The 14,717-nt window shown below is 39.9% G+C and overlaps 1 protein-coding gene across 7 annotated transcripts in view; it reads right to left on the bottom strand.

The window, feature by feature from the left end:
* Positions 1 to 416: 416 nt before the first annotated feature.
* The window catches only part of SEMA5B (semaphorin 5B), a 596,333-nt gene continuing 582,032 nt past the window's right edge, over positions 417 to 14,717 (bottom strand). For all 7 annotated transcript variants that reach the window (XM_087711803.1, XM_087711804.1, XM_087711802.1 and 4 more), the window contains one exon: positions 417 to 5,167. In XM_087711803.1, the coding sequence (XP_087567929.1) occupies positions 5,012 to 5,167 (156 nt within the window). In that variant the 3' untranslated portion in view covers positions 417 to 5,011. The remainder of the gene's footprint in view (positions 5,168 to 14,717) is intronic.

Below are 14,717 nucleotides of genomic sequence, written 5' to 3'. Positions count from 1 at the left end.
CCTATGCATGACACATCCGGCCCGCAGGCTACCAGTTTTACACCCCTGATGTAAGGCAAGACTAGAACTCATGGCCTCTTGATTTCTAATCTGGCGCCTCAGCCATAACACCAAACTGGCTTTCACTGTACACTCATACCCCCACTCATTGTCAAATACACATAACCCAGGAATCATTTCCCAACAGGCAGCATTGAATGGCTGCATCTGAGTAGTTCTGAACAGCAAACCAAAGGAAGTGATCACCCAACTAATGTCATGACTTGAGTCAACTTTGCATGCCAAATGAGATTGCAAAACGCCATAGGTGTCTGCGACAAAATTATAAAAACAAAATTGGAAAGAAGCTTGAATGGTTAACTTTGAAGTTCTAGCTTCACATCCATTTATTGATAATTAAGACAATTGCAACAAAGTACTAAGTCAATTTGGGCTGTTTATTCATAAAGTATGAGCAAATACAAACATTGTTTACTTTGCCATTCTGAACAGGAATGGATATTTTTTTTCAGGGGAAGATGAACATTTCTAGTTAAAAAGTCAACTTTTCAATTTTCATTAAACAATGAAAAAATCATTGATCTATGAAAAACCAAGTGTTTGTTAAAATCTGCTGGGGTAGGATTTCCTTTAACATTATCAGGAAAGTTTAGTGCTGCCGTTTTCTGTTTTTTCTTTTTCATTTTATTCTAAATTTATTTTTTTAGACATTCAGCAGTAAATATATAACATTTCTGTTATAAATATATAACAATATATTTACCAGTGTTTGAATAAGAGGATTTCATGGAATTTATAGTTTGCATGGGTAAGAAAATTTCACATTCAGCGTGAGTAATGATTACACAGATTAAACTCTGAATGATATTTTTGTCTCAATAGATTTCATAATGCTAGGAAATTATAGTCCTAAATTATGCTCTGAAAAGAATTCAAATCATTCCCACTTCTTATATAGATCTTAATTTAATGTATCATTCTCTAAAAAAAAAAATAAGGCAATAGGTATACATGTGTATCTCGGATGTGGGTGAGTCATAGAAATACGCATTCTCCCTTGGAATGACATTTCCTTCTCCAGGTTTTTCTTAATCCCGCGATACTAGGCATCTTTATTTAAGAACGATACGCATCAAATGAACTCCCAGCAGTTAATTCGGGATCGTGCTCTGGAACAGTCTCTAGACCAGCGGGCAGTTCAGGATGGCGTCACGACAGTTCAGCAAAGGAGACCGTATTTCCTCAAGTTAGAGAAGAGACAACACAAATGACCCACATTGCATTTTGGTGCCCTGGCAGAAATAGACAGCAGAGTAAGTACATGGTTGGCATAGAGTTGTGATGAAGCTTGGTTGCTTTATCAGTGTAAACATGCTCCGTATTCCTATTGTGATAGAAGAAGACACCACTGAAGAAAACCACAGGAACACAGAGAAACTGTTGAAGGACAGTCTTGTAACAGGCTGATCAGCTCTTCCTCCTTTGACTCACTGGACCCTTTGGCTCCAATTCAGAACCTGGAAGGTTTCCCAAGATGCACAGTTCACATTCTCCTGTCAATATGGCTTCCTTGGAAGGATGGCAGCAGCAGGAGCTGTCAATTCCATTTACACGACTCAGCTCTTCTGGGAAGAAAGTTTTTAGAGCTGCCAGTAAGGAATTGCTGAACCAGAGTGTGTAATAGCAAATTGCCAAATCTCTAAAAACCGTACCTATTAAAAGCTAATGTAATAAGATAATGATCCATAATGAAACACGTATAGCAATAATTTCCCACACCCAAAAGATCACAGAAGTTAATTATGAAAAAGAAAGGTGTTAATAGACCGTCCTATCCAAATATGAAAAACTCCCTCCCTCTTCCAATTCCTCTCTAATGAAGGAAACAAACTATCAAGTGAAGATCAGAATTAATGAAAAGTTTCAAATCTCACTTCTAAACACCTGAATGGCTGCGGTGCTCCCTTCAGCCATTTACTCGGACTCTGTACAGCCCTTTGAAATAACTATTAGTTACAACTAGCTTTAGCGACTCGTTTTCACAGCTGCTTGGTTAGATTTTGCAGATGCCACCTAAAGTCACCCAAATAAGCAGCTGACATTATCAAGTGTAAGAAATGGGAAGGCTTTAATCCATTTGGCTTTCATTCTAGTGCTTTTTTTAATAGTAGACTTTTGCAAACATCTCCTTGATGCCTGACCATAAGATTATTAAGACCCAGTTCCCCAGAAGCTTGCATTTAATGTAATTTAAAATTCAATTTCATTATCCCCACGTCCACCCCGGTCTCTCCCTTGGTGTTGTGATTGATATTCCAAAGCAGCTTTCTGGACAGCACTGAAGAATGATCTGGTAAGTGTGGGAATGCTTTGAGGTGTTTTTCTTCTTCTCACGCAGCAAAAGACTGAGGTACACCTCAACACATGTGGGCCTATTGCCATATCAAAGGCAAGACAATCTGGTTGCCCAACAGAGGGACCGGAGCTTTGTTTCTTTCAGGGAGAACGCTGTTTGCAAAATGCATGAAATTCCCATTGCGCTGGTATTGCAGTCAGCACATGGGAAAGCAAGCATTTAGACAATCCCTCCACAGTGGAAAGGACTGATCACCAAGAACACCAGCAGCCTGTGCCTAAAGCATAAAGCCATGGGAGACAGAAGACTATTCATGTCAATAGCCTTCCCTGTGAATTAGGAAGCATTAACTTGGGCTAGAAAAAATGCCACCCTCAAGCAGACACTGCATGGTTAATAGCTCCAATTACTTTTTACCCACTGCTTCCCTCGATTTTCTTCTTTTCAGGAGCATATGCAACTGATTTAAGAATGGTGATTCTTATTTTTGAAAGCCTATCATTTTTCACATTTGGGTCCCTGGGAAGAAAGAATTGCGATAGAATACATAAAAATATCCCTGCCCTGAAATATGCCATGATTTCTGATATCTGAAGAAAAAAAATATGCAAAATGAATGAAAACCCACTATTTAAGTCACTGGAAAAAATCTACCTGGATCCCCACATGGCAAAAAAACTCAAGCAAAACAACAGGATAATGAATACTTAATTTGCAGTTACTGCTGCAAAATGAATTCTGGCAAAAAATGGAACTCTTGTCTGAAACAATGCTTCACTCTGGCCTTCGTCCAACAATTTCTTACAGACCTCAAGTGTTAATTAGTTAATAAGAAGTATCCCAATTATTACAGATCTGCACAAGCAGCGGCTTCTGCTGGTGAAATGTACACAGTTTGCTCTCACAGGAACTTGACACACCTTCCTACAAGGGCTTAGTTTGGGTTAGGAGCCTGTAGCAATTTGACTGCCCAATCACTCTCTTTCATTAGCCAACAGAAAGATCCGTAGAGGACATCCTATCTGAATCACTAAATCATATCTGTCCCATGCACTCAGCCAGGGTTTTTCACAGCTTAGGCACTAATGCTTGTTTTATGACTTCTGATTCTGTAAGGTAGAATGAGACACTGGTATCAGCCCGGGATCATTTCGTCACTTTAAAACAGCATCCTGAGTCATTTTAGAGTAACTTATCAGTCTGGCTTTCTTGCTTGGGTGTAGGGTCTGGACTGTGCCACCTCTCAGACAATTCTTCCAATAGATCATTAATGAAGGTACTACCAGCAGCTGTCCATTCAGTGTTCAATGCTAGTCAACCTGAGTTGGAAACCAATGGCTTAAAGCACAGACAATCCAGCAACAGCAAACAGATCAGAATTCATGTAGGAACTGACTTACATTCTTATCCCATGCTATATATATTGCGGCCATCTTCACTGCTTAGCACCAAGAATGTATACATTAGATGATGAGAAAGTATCATTAACAAGAGACTCATCTAGCCCAAAATGACACGACTAGACGCATTGGTGTAACGCAGCATAAAAGATAATCTTTGAAGGCTGGGTTGGATTGTTTCAAAATGCTACAGATCCCCGTTTATTTTAATTGGAGCAGAATAATTATCTTTCTTGCTCCAATACTAGTGAACAATGGCAGCTACTGATGTACATTGTATTTCTTTCTTGGCTGGAAGACACTAAAGGACTTTGCCGTAGGCTTTCTGGGTTAGGCTACACTATGGAGACATTCTTTAGAGACATACTGAAATCAATATTCTTTTCTTTGTTCAAGTGAATAAAAAATTATAAAAAATAAAATCAGCATTAGCACAAAGCTTGGTAATTTCAACAAGGGCAGAGGGCCATCAGTCCAACGGTGTCTTAAGAATCTCCTGGAATCAAAGCAAGAAGAGGGAAGTTTCTATCAGAATCTTCCATGGCTCTTGTTTCACTCTCTTCCTATTGTCCAGGAGAATCAACCATCTTTTGTGCATCCAAAGCCCATGCTTCATGTATCCAAACTTAAAAGTCTTACCACTTTGTTTAGAAATGCTTCAAAACATTTCTCTTGTGTGAAGTTATCTCATTTGTTTTATAAATCTTGACAGGATTTTTCCCACTAAAGGTTGCTTGCATATATTTGCCATGTCACAGAAAATGCTGATGATTCTGAAGCTTAAAAGCCGAACTCTTGAATATGTCTGATGGATGATGTTCCTAATACTATTAACCTGTAGGCATATGAAGAATAAGTCTCAGCACTTTGCTAGGATTTCTCTTTCAATGTCCACAGAATTTCCGAAGTTGTACTGGATAGTCATATCATTCCACGCAAACTTAGCACATTAGGGCTGGTTCCAGGATTATCTTGGTATCAGACACCGAAGGGACAACTCAAACTGTGATATCCGTAAAGGATCTGCTATCTCTAGCTGAATACTCCTCAAATATCCTAGACCACCCATTATCCATAAGCAGAAGATCCACTTAAGGAGATGTGCTACTTGAAAGTAAGACCACCGATAAGAGAAAAAATAAAAGGCCCACTTATAATATTTACACCTATAGATTGGGCCAATATTTGGTCCATAAACTCAATTTTAAAAATAAAAAACATATAGGAAGTAATCCAGTTCTTAGGCAGATCATCATCAGCTATTAGTAAAGGTCCTTCCAGGGGAGGCCTCGGGCCTGTAGTCGTATTTATTGAGTGTACTGGGATAATAGGTTGTTGTGTACACGTTTGTTTGTTGCAAAGGATAGAAGTTGGTCCTGTCATCTGGTATTAAATTGTTCTTGTTCAGTGTCTGTAAAAGAAGAACAAAATAATTTTATATCTAGTTTCATCCTACTTTTCTCTGTGTTAAAATGCTTGTCTCTTCTGTTCTCTAGTACCACTTCCAGTTATAAACTTCCCTCTGGCTAAGCTGTGCTTCTCTGTACAAACTTTTTGTTGGTTGGGGTACAATGCCTCTAGCTGTGGAGAATTTGTGCCCTACCACTTTTATAAAAACCAAGACCCACAGATGTGTTTGTATTTGGAAGCTGATGCTCTTATCATCACTTTGTAAACTGTTGATGAACCAAAAAATTAGGCAGCTGCACTCCAATTCCTAAATCTGGCTCTTGATCTGTTTCTCTCTCTTTTCTTTTTGCATAAAGTTTTTTATTTTTTCCTTTCAAATACATTCACAAATATACATTCTTATAAATACTATCAACATTTATCTATTGGCTATTAACTACTTGTTCTGTTTCTCAACTGATCTCTCCTTAAAACACATTACAATTCTCTTCCCTTCAGAAAAACACACGAGCAATTAATTTTTCACCCCAAACCGTATTTGACAGTAAGAAGAGTATAATAAAGGACAAAATTTAAATCCAAGATTATTTTTTAACATTACTAAATATACAACAAGAAGAAATTAGAAAGTTTAAACAGTACTGAATTACACTTAAGGAGAAACATTATGGGCGGGATAACAAAAGTTAGGATTAGTTAGAAATAGGCCAAACTTTATCTAAACGATGGACCAGATTACTCTTCCAAGTTTAGGGAAATTTTCAGAAACTTCTAGCTCAAAAGCCAAATTATAATCTTCTATTTATAATCCTACTGTGGCAGAAACACATCTGTCCTCAAACCATCCAATGGCAACAACCCAAGCTTTCCAACTAGCATATTTAATCTTTCCTAATTATCACCTCTTGTGCTTAACTCTATCTCTGTATACAACAGAGATCCAAGTCTGGGTGTGCGATCCATTTTGGTGTTGATAAGAAATTGAAAAACATTTTGGGTACCCAAGCCTATTTAGTTTTTGGAGGCCACCTGTGGGCAATCTTACAAAATGACTAGAAAGATGGGCATGGTAAGCTACAGAGGGCTCATTTATCACATTTTCCATTTTATTCTGCTATTTACATCTCCTCCTACCACCCACCTTCAGCAAGTGGCTATAAGCCTACACTTCATGGTAGATATTCTATCAATCAATAAAGTGGCTGAAGCCAGTGAAAGGTTGTTTGCTATTATTCTGCAGAGCATGAGACAACCATACACTCAAACCCTTAAGTAGGAGCATCCGCTGATATTAAAAAAATGTGACAAGTGTACCGGGCTTGTCGCTCCTGCCATAAGGCTAATGACACCACTGCAAGATATATCAGTGCTCTGCCAGAGTAATTTCGTTGCACGGGGACCACACCTTCCTAGCATGGCTGATTGCTCAATGAATTAAAAGGAGGTTGGGGGAGGCACTAATGGCATTTGACTAAGCTGTAATGCTAACTCCTTGCTTTCCCTCCCTAGCTGACATGATATAAATCAAAAGCCCCTGGAAGGGATATTTAGCATTGCAAGATGAGAGTATAGACAGAATGCAGTTTCTATCCCCCAGAGCCTTTTTTAACCTGTCACCAAACTCTTTCCTTTTCAGATCAGCCTCCATCCCTTGACAACATCTGCTTTGCCATTTTATCTGTCAAGGCTTTCTAAATTAGATTGGGGGGGGGGATCCTTTGCTCCAAATGCAACTCGTGAGTAGTAAAACAGTCTGGATTACTTAGAGTGGTGATGAAAAAATGATGACAAAAGAGAAACCGATGCTAGCTTTCCAATGTGCTGCAATCCATCAGCTTTGGACTAGTGGTCGAATCAGGTACCATCTCCCTCTTGATGCCTTTCATGGATCATCTGGGTGTACCGCAGAGAGATGGCTACTTCTTCTACACCACAGATAGGCACAAAGGAAGCAGGAAAAGAAAAAGCAGAGACAATGGAAAGAGCAAGCTAAAAGATAGGAAAGTGTGATTTGGAAGGGAAAAACAAATATCTACAAATACGTGCCCAGCTCAGTCACATAGTTCTGGAAATGGGAAAACCTGCTTTGCTATCGCTATCATGCAAAATGAGGTGGAATAAATATTATTTTTGGGAGCGGCTAAAATGACTATCTGTCAGGAACAAGACACTGTCAAGCGACATCACATTCTCTTTCTAGTCTCATTTCCCAGCTGAAATATCCACTGATTCTCTTCCCCCTAAGATTTCAACTTCCCCTAAAACAGAAATACAGAAACAAAAACAAAACCAGAGGATGTTTTCTGGTCCATGGCACAGATATTTGCCTACAGCAAAATGACTCTCAATGGTGAATGAAGGGCTAAGGTTCATACTGTGCTAACCAGATGAAAACAGGTCTCATATTGTTAATGATGGGGAGGCCACCTTACAGAGACATCCACATTCCTCCTATGCCTAAGGATGTCATTTCTATGAATGCCATAAGTCTGGTTTTCTTTGACAGACAAGCCTTTCTTCTGCTTAATTTTGCTTGATTCAGGGTTGCTGACATTTTCTACACTTAAGTCATCCCAGATTGTAATTTTTTAACTCAGGCATCTTCATCCTTTCATTCAGCTCTCTCCCCCTGCCCCCCTAAATATATGGCTAGCATCAGGGGCATCCCTGAAGCTTGGAAGTGACTAGTGTCTTCCTTGAATTCTTCTTAATTGAATTGTTTTTCTCTTTGGCCAATCTCATTAAAGACCCGGGGAATGATTAATCTTTCCTTTACACTTTCTGAGCAATTCCAAGAATGTTCCCTATATGGTCAGCACTAATGGGTGTGATTTTCTTTTTAACACCGATGTATCCATTTCCTGCCCCCCCCCTTTTTTTTTAATAAACCAGCAACCATGGCTAAATTATATGGTGTGTGAAAAAGTACTTGCACTGAATATTTCAGATTTGGCTAATACATATTTAACTGCCTCAAGAGCACTTTAGAGGTCTGCTGATCATGCAGAAAGTCATCCTTTTCCTTCATTTTAGACTGTGGAAAGCCAACATTTTGGATGTCAAAAATTGCACCCCCCACCTTTAATGTTTTCCAGCAACCGATGCTCAAAGTAAGATTGCCTCAAACACTAAATACAAGATCTAAGCCCAATGACTCAGGTTCAAGATTCATTAATCCTCTGAGATCCTTTCGATATTTTATTTCCGTTTCAATTATTCTGCATAGCCATTTTAGGTAGTAAAAACAGAGACAGAATTATGAGAGTGCAATTTTTTTTCAAATTTGAAATATTCCTGGGTGCAACAGAACTATTTTGAGTGTGTAATATGGTACTTCAAAACATTTCCAATAGGATCAAAATAGTCCATCTCTCCCCATGAAATGGCTGTTGCACATGCTCAATGCATGTGTGTGTGCGTGCATGCGTGCGTGCACGTGCATATGTGTTGAATTGACAGTGGTGTGTTTTGAAAGGAAGTTATCTGCTTGAGTCTTCTTGGAAACGTAGGACTAACCATTGTTAGACGGATATTATGGATTAGATGGATCTTGGGTAGAGGGAACACTTCAAGTGTCTTGTGCTCTCAGTCATGTGGTCCCTTTAGTCTACTACAACCTACTGCATGTAGCCTGTTTTCCAATGTTTCAGAAATGAAGTATGTCTAAACCTGCAAACCATGAAAGCTTTTAACTGCCAATGCCAGAGCTTGAACCTCAAATGCTGAAACTCCAGCAGGATCAACAGGATTGCTCCATTTGAGTTTTGGAATTTGGAACCGGAGAAGATATTATGCTCGGAACGCAGCAGTGGCTACTGCAGGGAGAGATAGCCACAGACATATTGAGGCTAGGAGGCATGCCTGCTGGGGGCGGAACAGGTGCTTGAACAACCCCCTTCTCCAGCCAGGCAGAGCTCCATGCACTGACCTAGGGGCTATCTCTAATGTGCCAAGCTGCGGGAGCTGGGGAGTGGGCAGAGGGCCACGTGGCTTGGCGCCTTAGGGATACCCCCTAGGCCAGTGAATGGTGCTCTGCCTGGCTGGAGAGGGGGTTTGCCGGGCGGTTGCTCGTGAGCTTGCTCACCTCATGGCTGCTTCGCCCCTGAGGCTGTGCCCAGCTCCTTGGGAGCCAATTCACAAGAGAGCAGCTGCCTGGCAACTCCCCCCTCCAGCCAGGCAGAACATCAGTCCCCAACCTAGCGGTATCCCAAAGGTGCCAAGCAATGTGAGCGCCATTCTCCCCCCTGGCTCCTGCGGCTTGGCGCCTTCAGGATACCGCTATGTCAGTGAGCGGTGCTCTGCCTGGTTGGGGGGGGGCTTGTCCAGGGGATTTATTTTCGGGGGTGGGCTTATATTTTTGCCCATGCAAAAAAATGTGGCAAGGCTTTAGTTTCAGGACAGGTCGTATTTTCGGGGAAACACAGTACATATTCAGAGACATTTTAAGGACAGCAAGCCATTCAAAGCAGAGGTGGGTTCCTACCAGTTCAGACCGTTTTGGCCGAATAGGTAGAAACTTGGCAGCCTGGGTTACTTTTTCTCCCAAACATTTAAAACAGAAGCTTATAATTACAAAATATTCAATCATATTCTTCTGCAGGGTCATTTAAATAATGCCCAAACTGACTAGGTCTCCTAATAAACTGAAAGTTTTCCACTTCATTAATTACAGCAGATGCCCTACTTTTCAGCATCTCGGATTCATGGAGAGCTCGAGGGACCTAAACTGGACATCTCAAATGTGGTGGAACTAATGCATTAGCCATTCATATCATAGAGAGGATTATTGCAAAAAACCTCCTCAGAATAGTTTTCAGCACTGCTTACGACATTAAGATTACAATCACGTACTCATAGAAGGTACTGCCAATTTCAACAGTACTTATTCATCTTATCACTCTGTTGTTGAATAGGTCAGAGAGCGTTAGATTTTGATGAAGTACAATGTTCTCCCACCCCACAAATTGCAGTTAGCAATATCTGGAGAATGAGGTGATTCTTCACCTGTGCAGGGAAATAAACAGAATTTATTTTCTGTCTTTCATCTCACACTTCCTCCATCCACCAATTCAGAACAGATGCTTAATATCCCCTTACAGATGTTAAGTCCACCATCTACTGACTCCATTTTTCTGATCTACATTTATAGCAAGAGAACTAGCACTTAGACTTTATATCACTTCACAGTGCTTTACAGTCCTCTCTAAATGGTTTACAGAGTCAGCATGTTGCCCCCAACAATCTGGGTCCTCATTTTACTGACCTCGGAAGGATGGAAGGCTGAGTCAACCTTCAGCTGGTCAGGACTGAACTCCTGGTAGTGAGCCGAGTCAGCCTGCAATATGGCTTTCTAACCACTGCGCCATTATGGCTCCTTTCCTATTTTAACTTTCCTACTGCATTTAAATTATTCTCCCAATAAACCCTGGAGACTGAATTTCTGTGGTGGAGGAAAATAGATACTTCATCACTGATAAACAGTTACTCAACTATAGCTCTTCAAATAGGAGAAGCTGGGATAGGAGAAAACCAATCCACATGTATATTGCCAGTGAGCTTCTAAGCATCATTTTCACTTTTCTAAATGGACCTTCATCTACTAGTAGTCCAACATGAGTCTTCTACAGTGTTTTCTTTTAAGGACCCATTTTTCTAAACTCAGCCTAACTGGACTCTTATGTCCTATTGGAATTTTCCCACCCATCCCTATAACCCATGATCTTTTAGTCTGTGCATCTATGGTACAAAGACAAAATTCAGTGGATCATCTTCAAAAACATCAGCATAGCCTTCAGCACCATCCTGGCATTTTAGTGGTATCTAAGGGACTCCCCTCTGATTATGGAACAGAAAGAAGCTAATGTTTTCAGGACAGTGGAAATTCAGGAAAGTCAATTAATGAAGCTGTTCCTGAAACAAACCTTTCTGCATCAATCAACATGGATTTAATTAGATGAAAGAGACGAGAGAAACAGAATGGGTGGCAGAGATTTTCTTTTGTCTGACACAATTTACATTTTCCAAATTCATGCTGACTTGTGCTTAATAAAAATGTTTTCGCATTAACTTGCAAACAACTTTCTGCCACTGTAACCTAAAAACAATGGATAATAAGTTTTGGAAGGAATTCAACAAACAGGAAAGGACGATAGAATGCCCTTCATCTGCAGTCATTTAACAGTAGCTGTACCCACAAATAACAGTGGAATTTGCAAATTGATATTTATTTTATCTATGTACTATGTATGTCTAATATTTTTATTCCATCTTTATTACTTTATAAGTAATTCAGTATATCTAATACAGTACATAGTTCTCTCGCCTCCCCCTACAGTTAGCACTAAGCAGACTCAGAGTCACTGTGACTTGGAGTCTGGCAGCAACTACCTTGGCCTTTTTAATTATTTTAAAAATTCTTTACTTTTCCTCATGAGACTGGTGAGGCCCCGCCTCCCCTGCCTCCCCTGACTGCACGTCCCTGCTAATACTCCTTCCTCTTCCTGTTTTCTCCATAACAACCTTGTGAGGCAGGTTGAGCTGAGAGAGAGTGACTGCCCAAAGTCATGGGCAGCCGAGGTGGCGCAGTGATTAAATGCAGCACTGCAGGCTACTTCAGCTGACTGCAGTTCTGCAGTTTGGCTGTTCAAATCTCACCGGTTCAAGGTTGAGTCAGCCTTCCATCCTTCCGAGGTGGGTAAAATGAGGACCCGGATTGTTGAGGGCAATATGCTGACTCTGTAAACCACTTAGAGAGAGCTGTAAAGCACTGTGAAGCGGTATATAAGTCTAACTGCTATTGCTATCTAGGCCAGTTTTCATGCCTAAGGTAGCACTAGAACTGACAAGCTCCTGGTTTCTGGGTTTAGAACTGGTAAAAGTTAACTGCTACACACCAAACTGGTATACTAACCGGTATACACCACACTGAATTCACAATTCAGGAAATGCAAAATACATCAGTCTTTGAGACTTGCTTACTGAGATAGCCATGCTCAGGAAAAATCCTAAATTCGAGATATTCATTTTGGCAATTGTTTGTTCTCCAATCATGTTTCTATTTAGCTTCTGAACATTTTGTTACCAGACTAGGTAACATCAGCAGGATTTTTTTAACCTATTCTCCTTAGTTAATAAATGTCTTGTCACAAGACATTTATAAGCTAAGGAGAATAGGATAAGAAACCCTAGTTACTTAGTCTCATAACAAAAGTTCAGAAACTAAATTGAAACAAGCTTGGAGAGCAAACCACTGCCAAAATCTAAAACCAGAGCTACAACTATTTTCTATTATTTCATGGTATTCATGTTCCAACAGGGTAAACTTCCTTAGCTCTCCACTTATGACCCTTTGCAAATTCCTGCCTGCGTGACCTGGACAATTTGACATATAGTAAAGGACTTGGAGAAAAAAGGATGATATGAAAGGGCTTTGTGCCTCTTAAGCCAAACTGAAAATACAGAGCTATTATCTCCCCACAAATCAGAGTATCTCACAAAAAGCTCACAGGCATAAGAGGATTGCTCCAAAGACCAAGTGACATTCAGCTCTGCTCATTCTCAGTGATGCATATGTAATACTTCTAGAAACCTACTGCAGAAACAGGAACTGTCAACGTACTCAAGCTGCTTTATAAAGTGAGCAATGAACTAGCATTAAAATTTAGGGAATGGAGGTTTTTGGCAGTTTCCATTTTGTTCTGGCTTTACCACTTTGAAAATACAGCCCTTGCTCAAAGAAAAAAATGTAAAAAAAACCTATATAGATATAAAACCAGGCTCAAATTGTCCTACTTTGAATACATTATGCAAAGACGCAGCTCTCTGAAGAAAGTTCCAATGTTTGAAAAAGTGGAAAGAAAGGGAAGAGGACAGGAAGGCAGCAAGTGGGATGGACTCCATTCCAACAGAGATGAAAGTACTGTTGGAAGAGCTTGAGGCTCAAACTAGAAACAGATCATCATGACGGAAAATTTATTCATGGGGTTGCTATGAATTAACAATGAGTTGATGGCATGTAATCAATTGATCAGTAGATATAACAATGGCCTCTCCAAAGAAAATAGCTTAGCCATTTTCCCACGTGCAGGAATTGGTGTGCTTATTAATAGCAGCAAAGAATTGAATGAAACATGCTATTTATATAGCAATACCACTTAGACTTATATACCAATTTACAGTGCTTTACAATCCTCTCTAAGCGGTTTACAGAGTCAGCACATTACCTCCAGCAATTTGGGTCCTCATTTTACCCACCTTGGAATGATGGAAGGCTGAGTCAACCTTGAGCCTGGTGAGATTTGAACTGCCAAATTGCAGGCAGGCAGCAGAAGTAGCCTGGAGTACGGCATTCTAACCACTGCACCACCATACTAAGCTATTTCAACATTATTTTCTAGTGAAAACTGTCCAAAGGATCGCCCAATAAAAAGTATAGTTAAGACCCATTTTAAAGAGCAGCATGGTGGCAACAATCGGAAGAGGAGCACATACTCCTAACATCCAAATAGTTCTCAATTTATACATTTATTTAGCGACTGTTTGAAGACATGGCAATACTGACAAAATGACATATGTCTGGTCCTCATGCTTATGACTGCCATAAGCATCCTCTGTAGTCACATGATCAAAATTCAGGCCCTTGGCAACAGGTATGAATTTATGACCATTGAATCATCCCAAGGTCACGTGATTGCCATTTGCAATCTTCCCAGCCAGCTTCCCACAAGCAAAGTCAATGGGGAAGCTGGATTTGTTTAATGACCCCATGCATTTAAATACAGTAATTCACTCAACAGTCATGGGGATAAAGGTTGTAAATTCAGGCATGACTCATTTAGCAAACATCTTGCTTAGCAACAGAAGTTCCAGTCCCAATAATGGCAATGTTGAGGGCTACCTGTAAATGGTTTCCTGCATTAAGAAGATAACCTATCATGGAGAAAAGTTCTAATTCAATTTAGAGTTTAGCCAACTGAGATCATAGTGAGTCTTATATAGAAAAGTGTCTGTTCTTGCAATCTCCACTTGAATTTGGAAGATTTAGAGAAGCAGCAGCAAATTATTTTTCTAAATAGGTTGTTAAGCTACAAGGATCTCAACTTAGGTTGTACTGTAAGACTTTGAATACTAGTTAGCTCTGCTTCATCTTCTAAAAAGTGAAGTAAAGCAATATACTATATTTCCTTCTATGGCCGATTAAGATCCCCATAGACAAAACTGATTATTCATAGCTTTTAAGGTAGGTTTTAATCTCGTTGTTGGACTGGGGGTAGCAGGTACGCTGGTAATCTTCCTTTCACAATACTTTTCCTGTACAGGAACAAGTAAGGCATTCTATATGGAGGAAAAATATGCAACTCCTTAAACCACAGAAAGCAACTAAAACATGAATGAAAGAGCTGCCACTCTACTTTCAGCCTGGATATAATGAGGGCTCTGCTGGGGGATAATTTTCCTCCCCTTTCTTCAATATAAATTTAGTTCTTCTAGATTCTAAAATTATTATTGATACACCTAGCCTGTATACCAACTGATCATGCATGCATCCGTGA

The sequence above is a fragment of the Thamnophis sirtalis genome, unplaced genomic scaffold (genome assembly GCF_051295495.1).
Source record: "Thamnophis sirtalis isolate CommonGarterSnake01/CBP01778 unplaced genomic scaffold, rThaSir2_p1.2 scaffold_1, whole genome shotgun sequence".
Taxonomy (NCBI): Eukaryota; Metazoa; Chordata; class Lepidosauria; order Squamata; family Natricidae; genus Thamnophis; species Thamnophis sirtalis.
The sequence above is the reverse complement of the archived record's forward strand: the minus strand, read 5'-3'. Positions and strand labels throughout refer to the sequence as shown.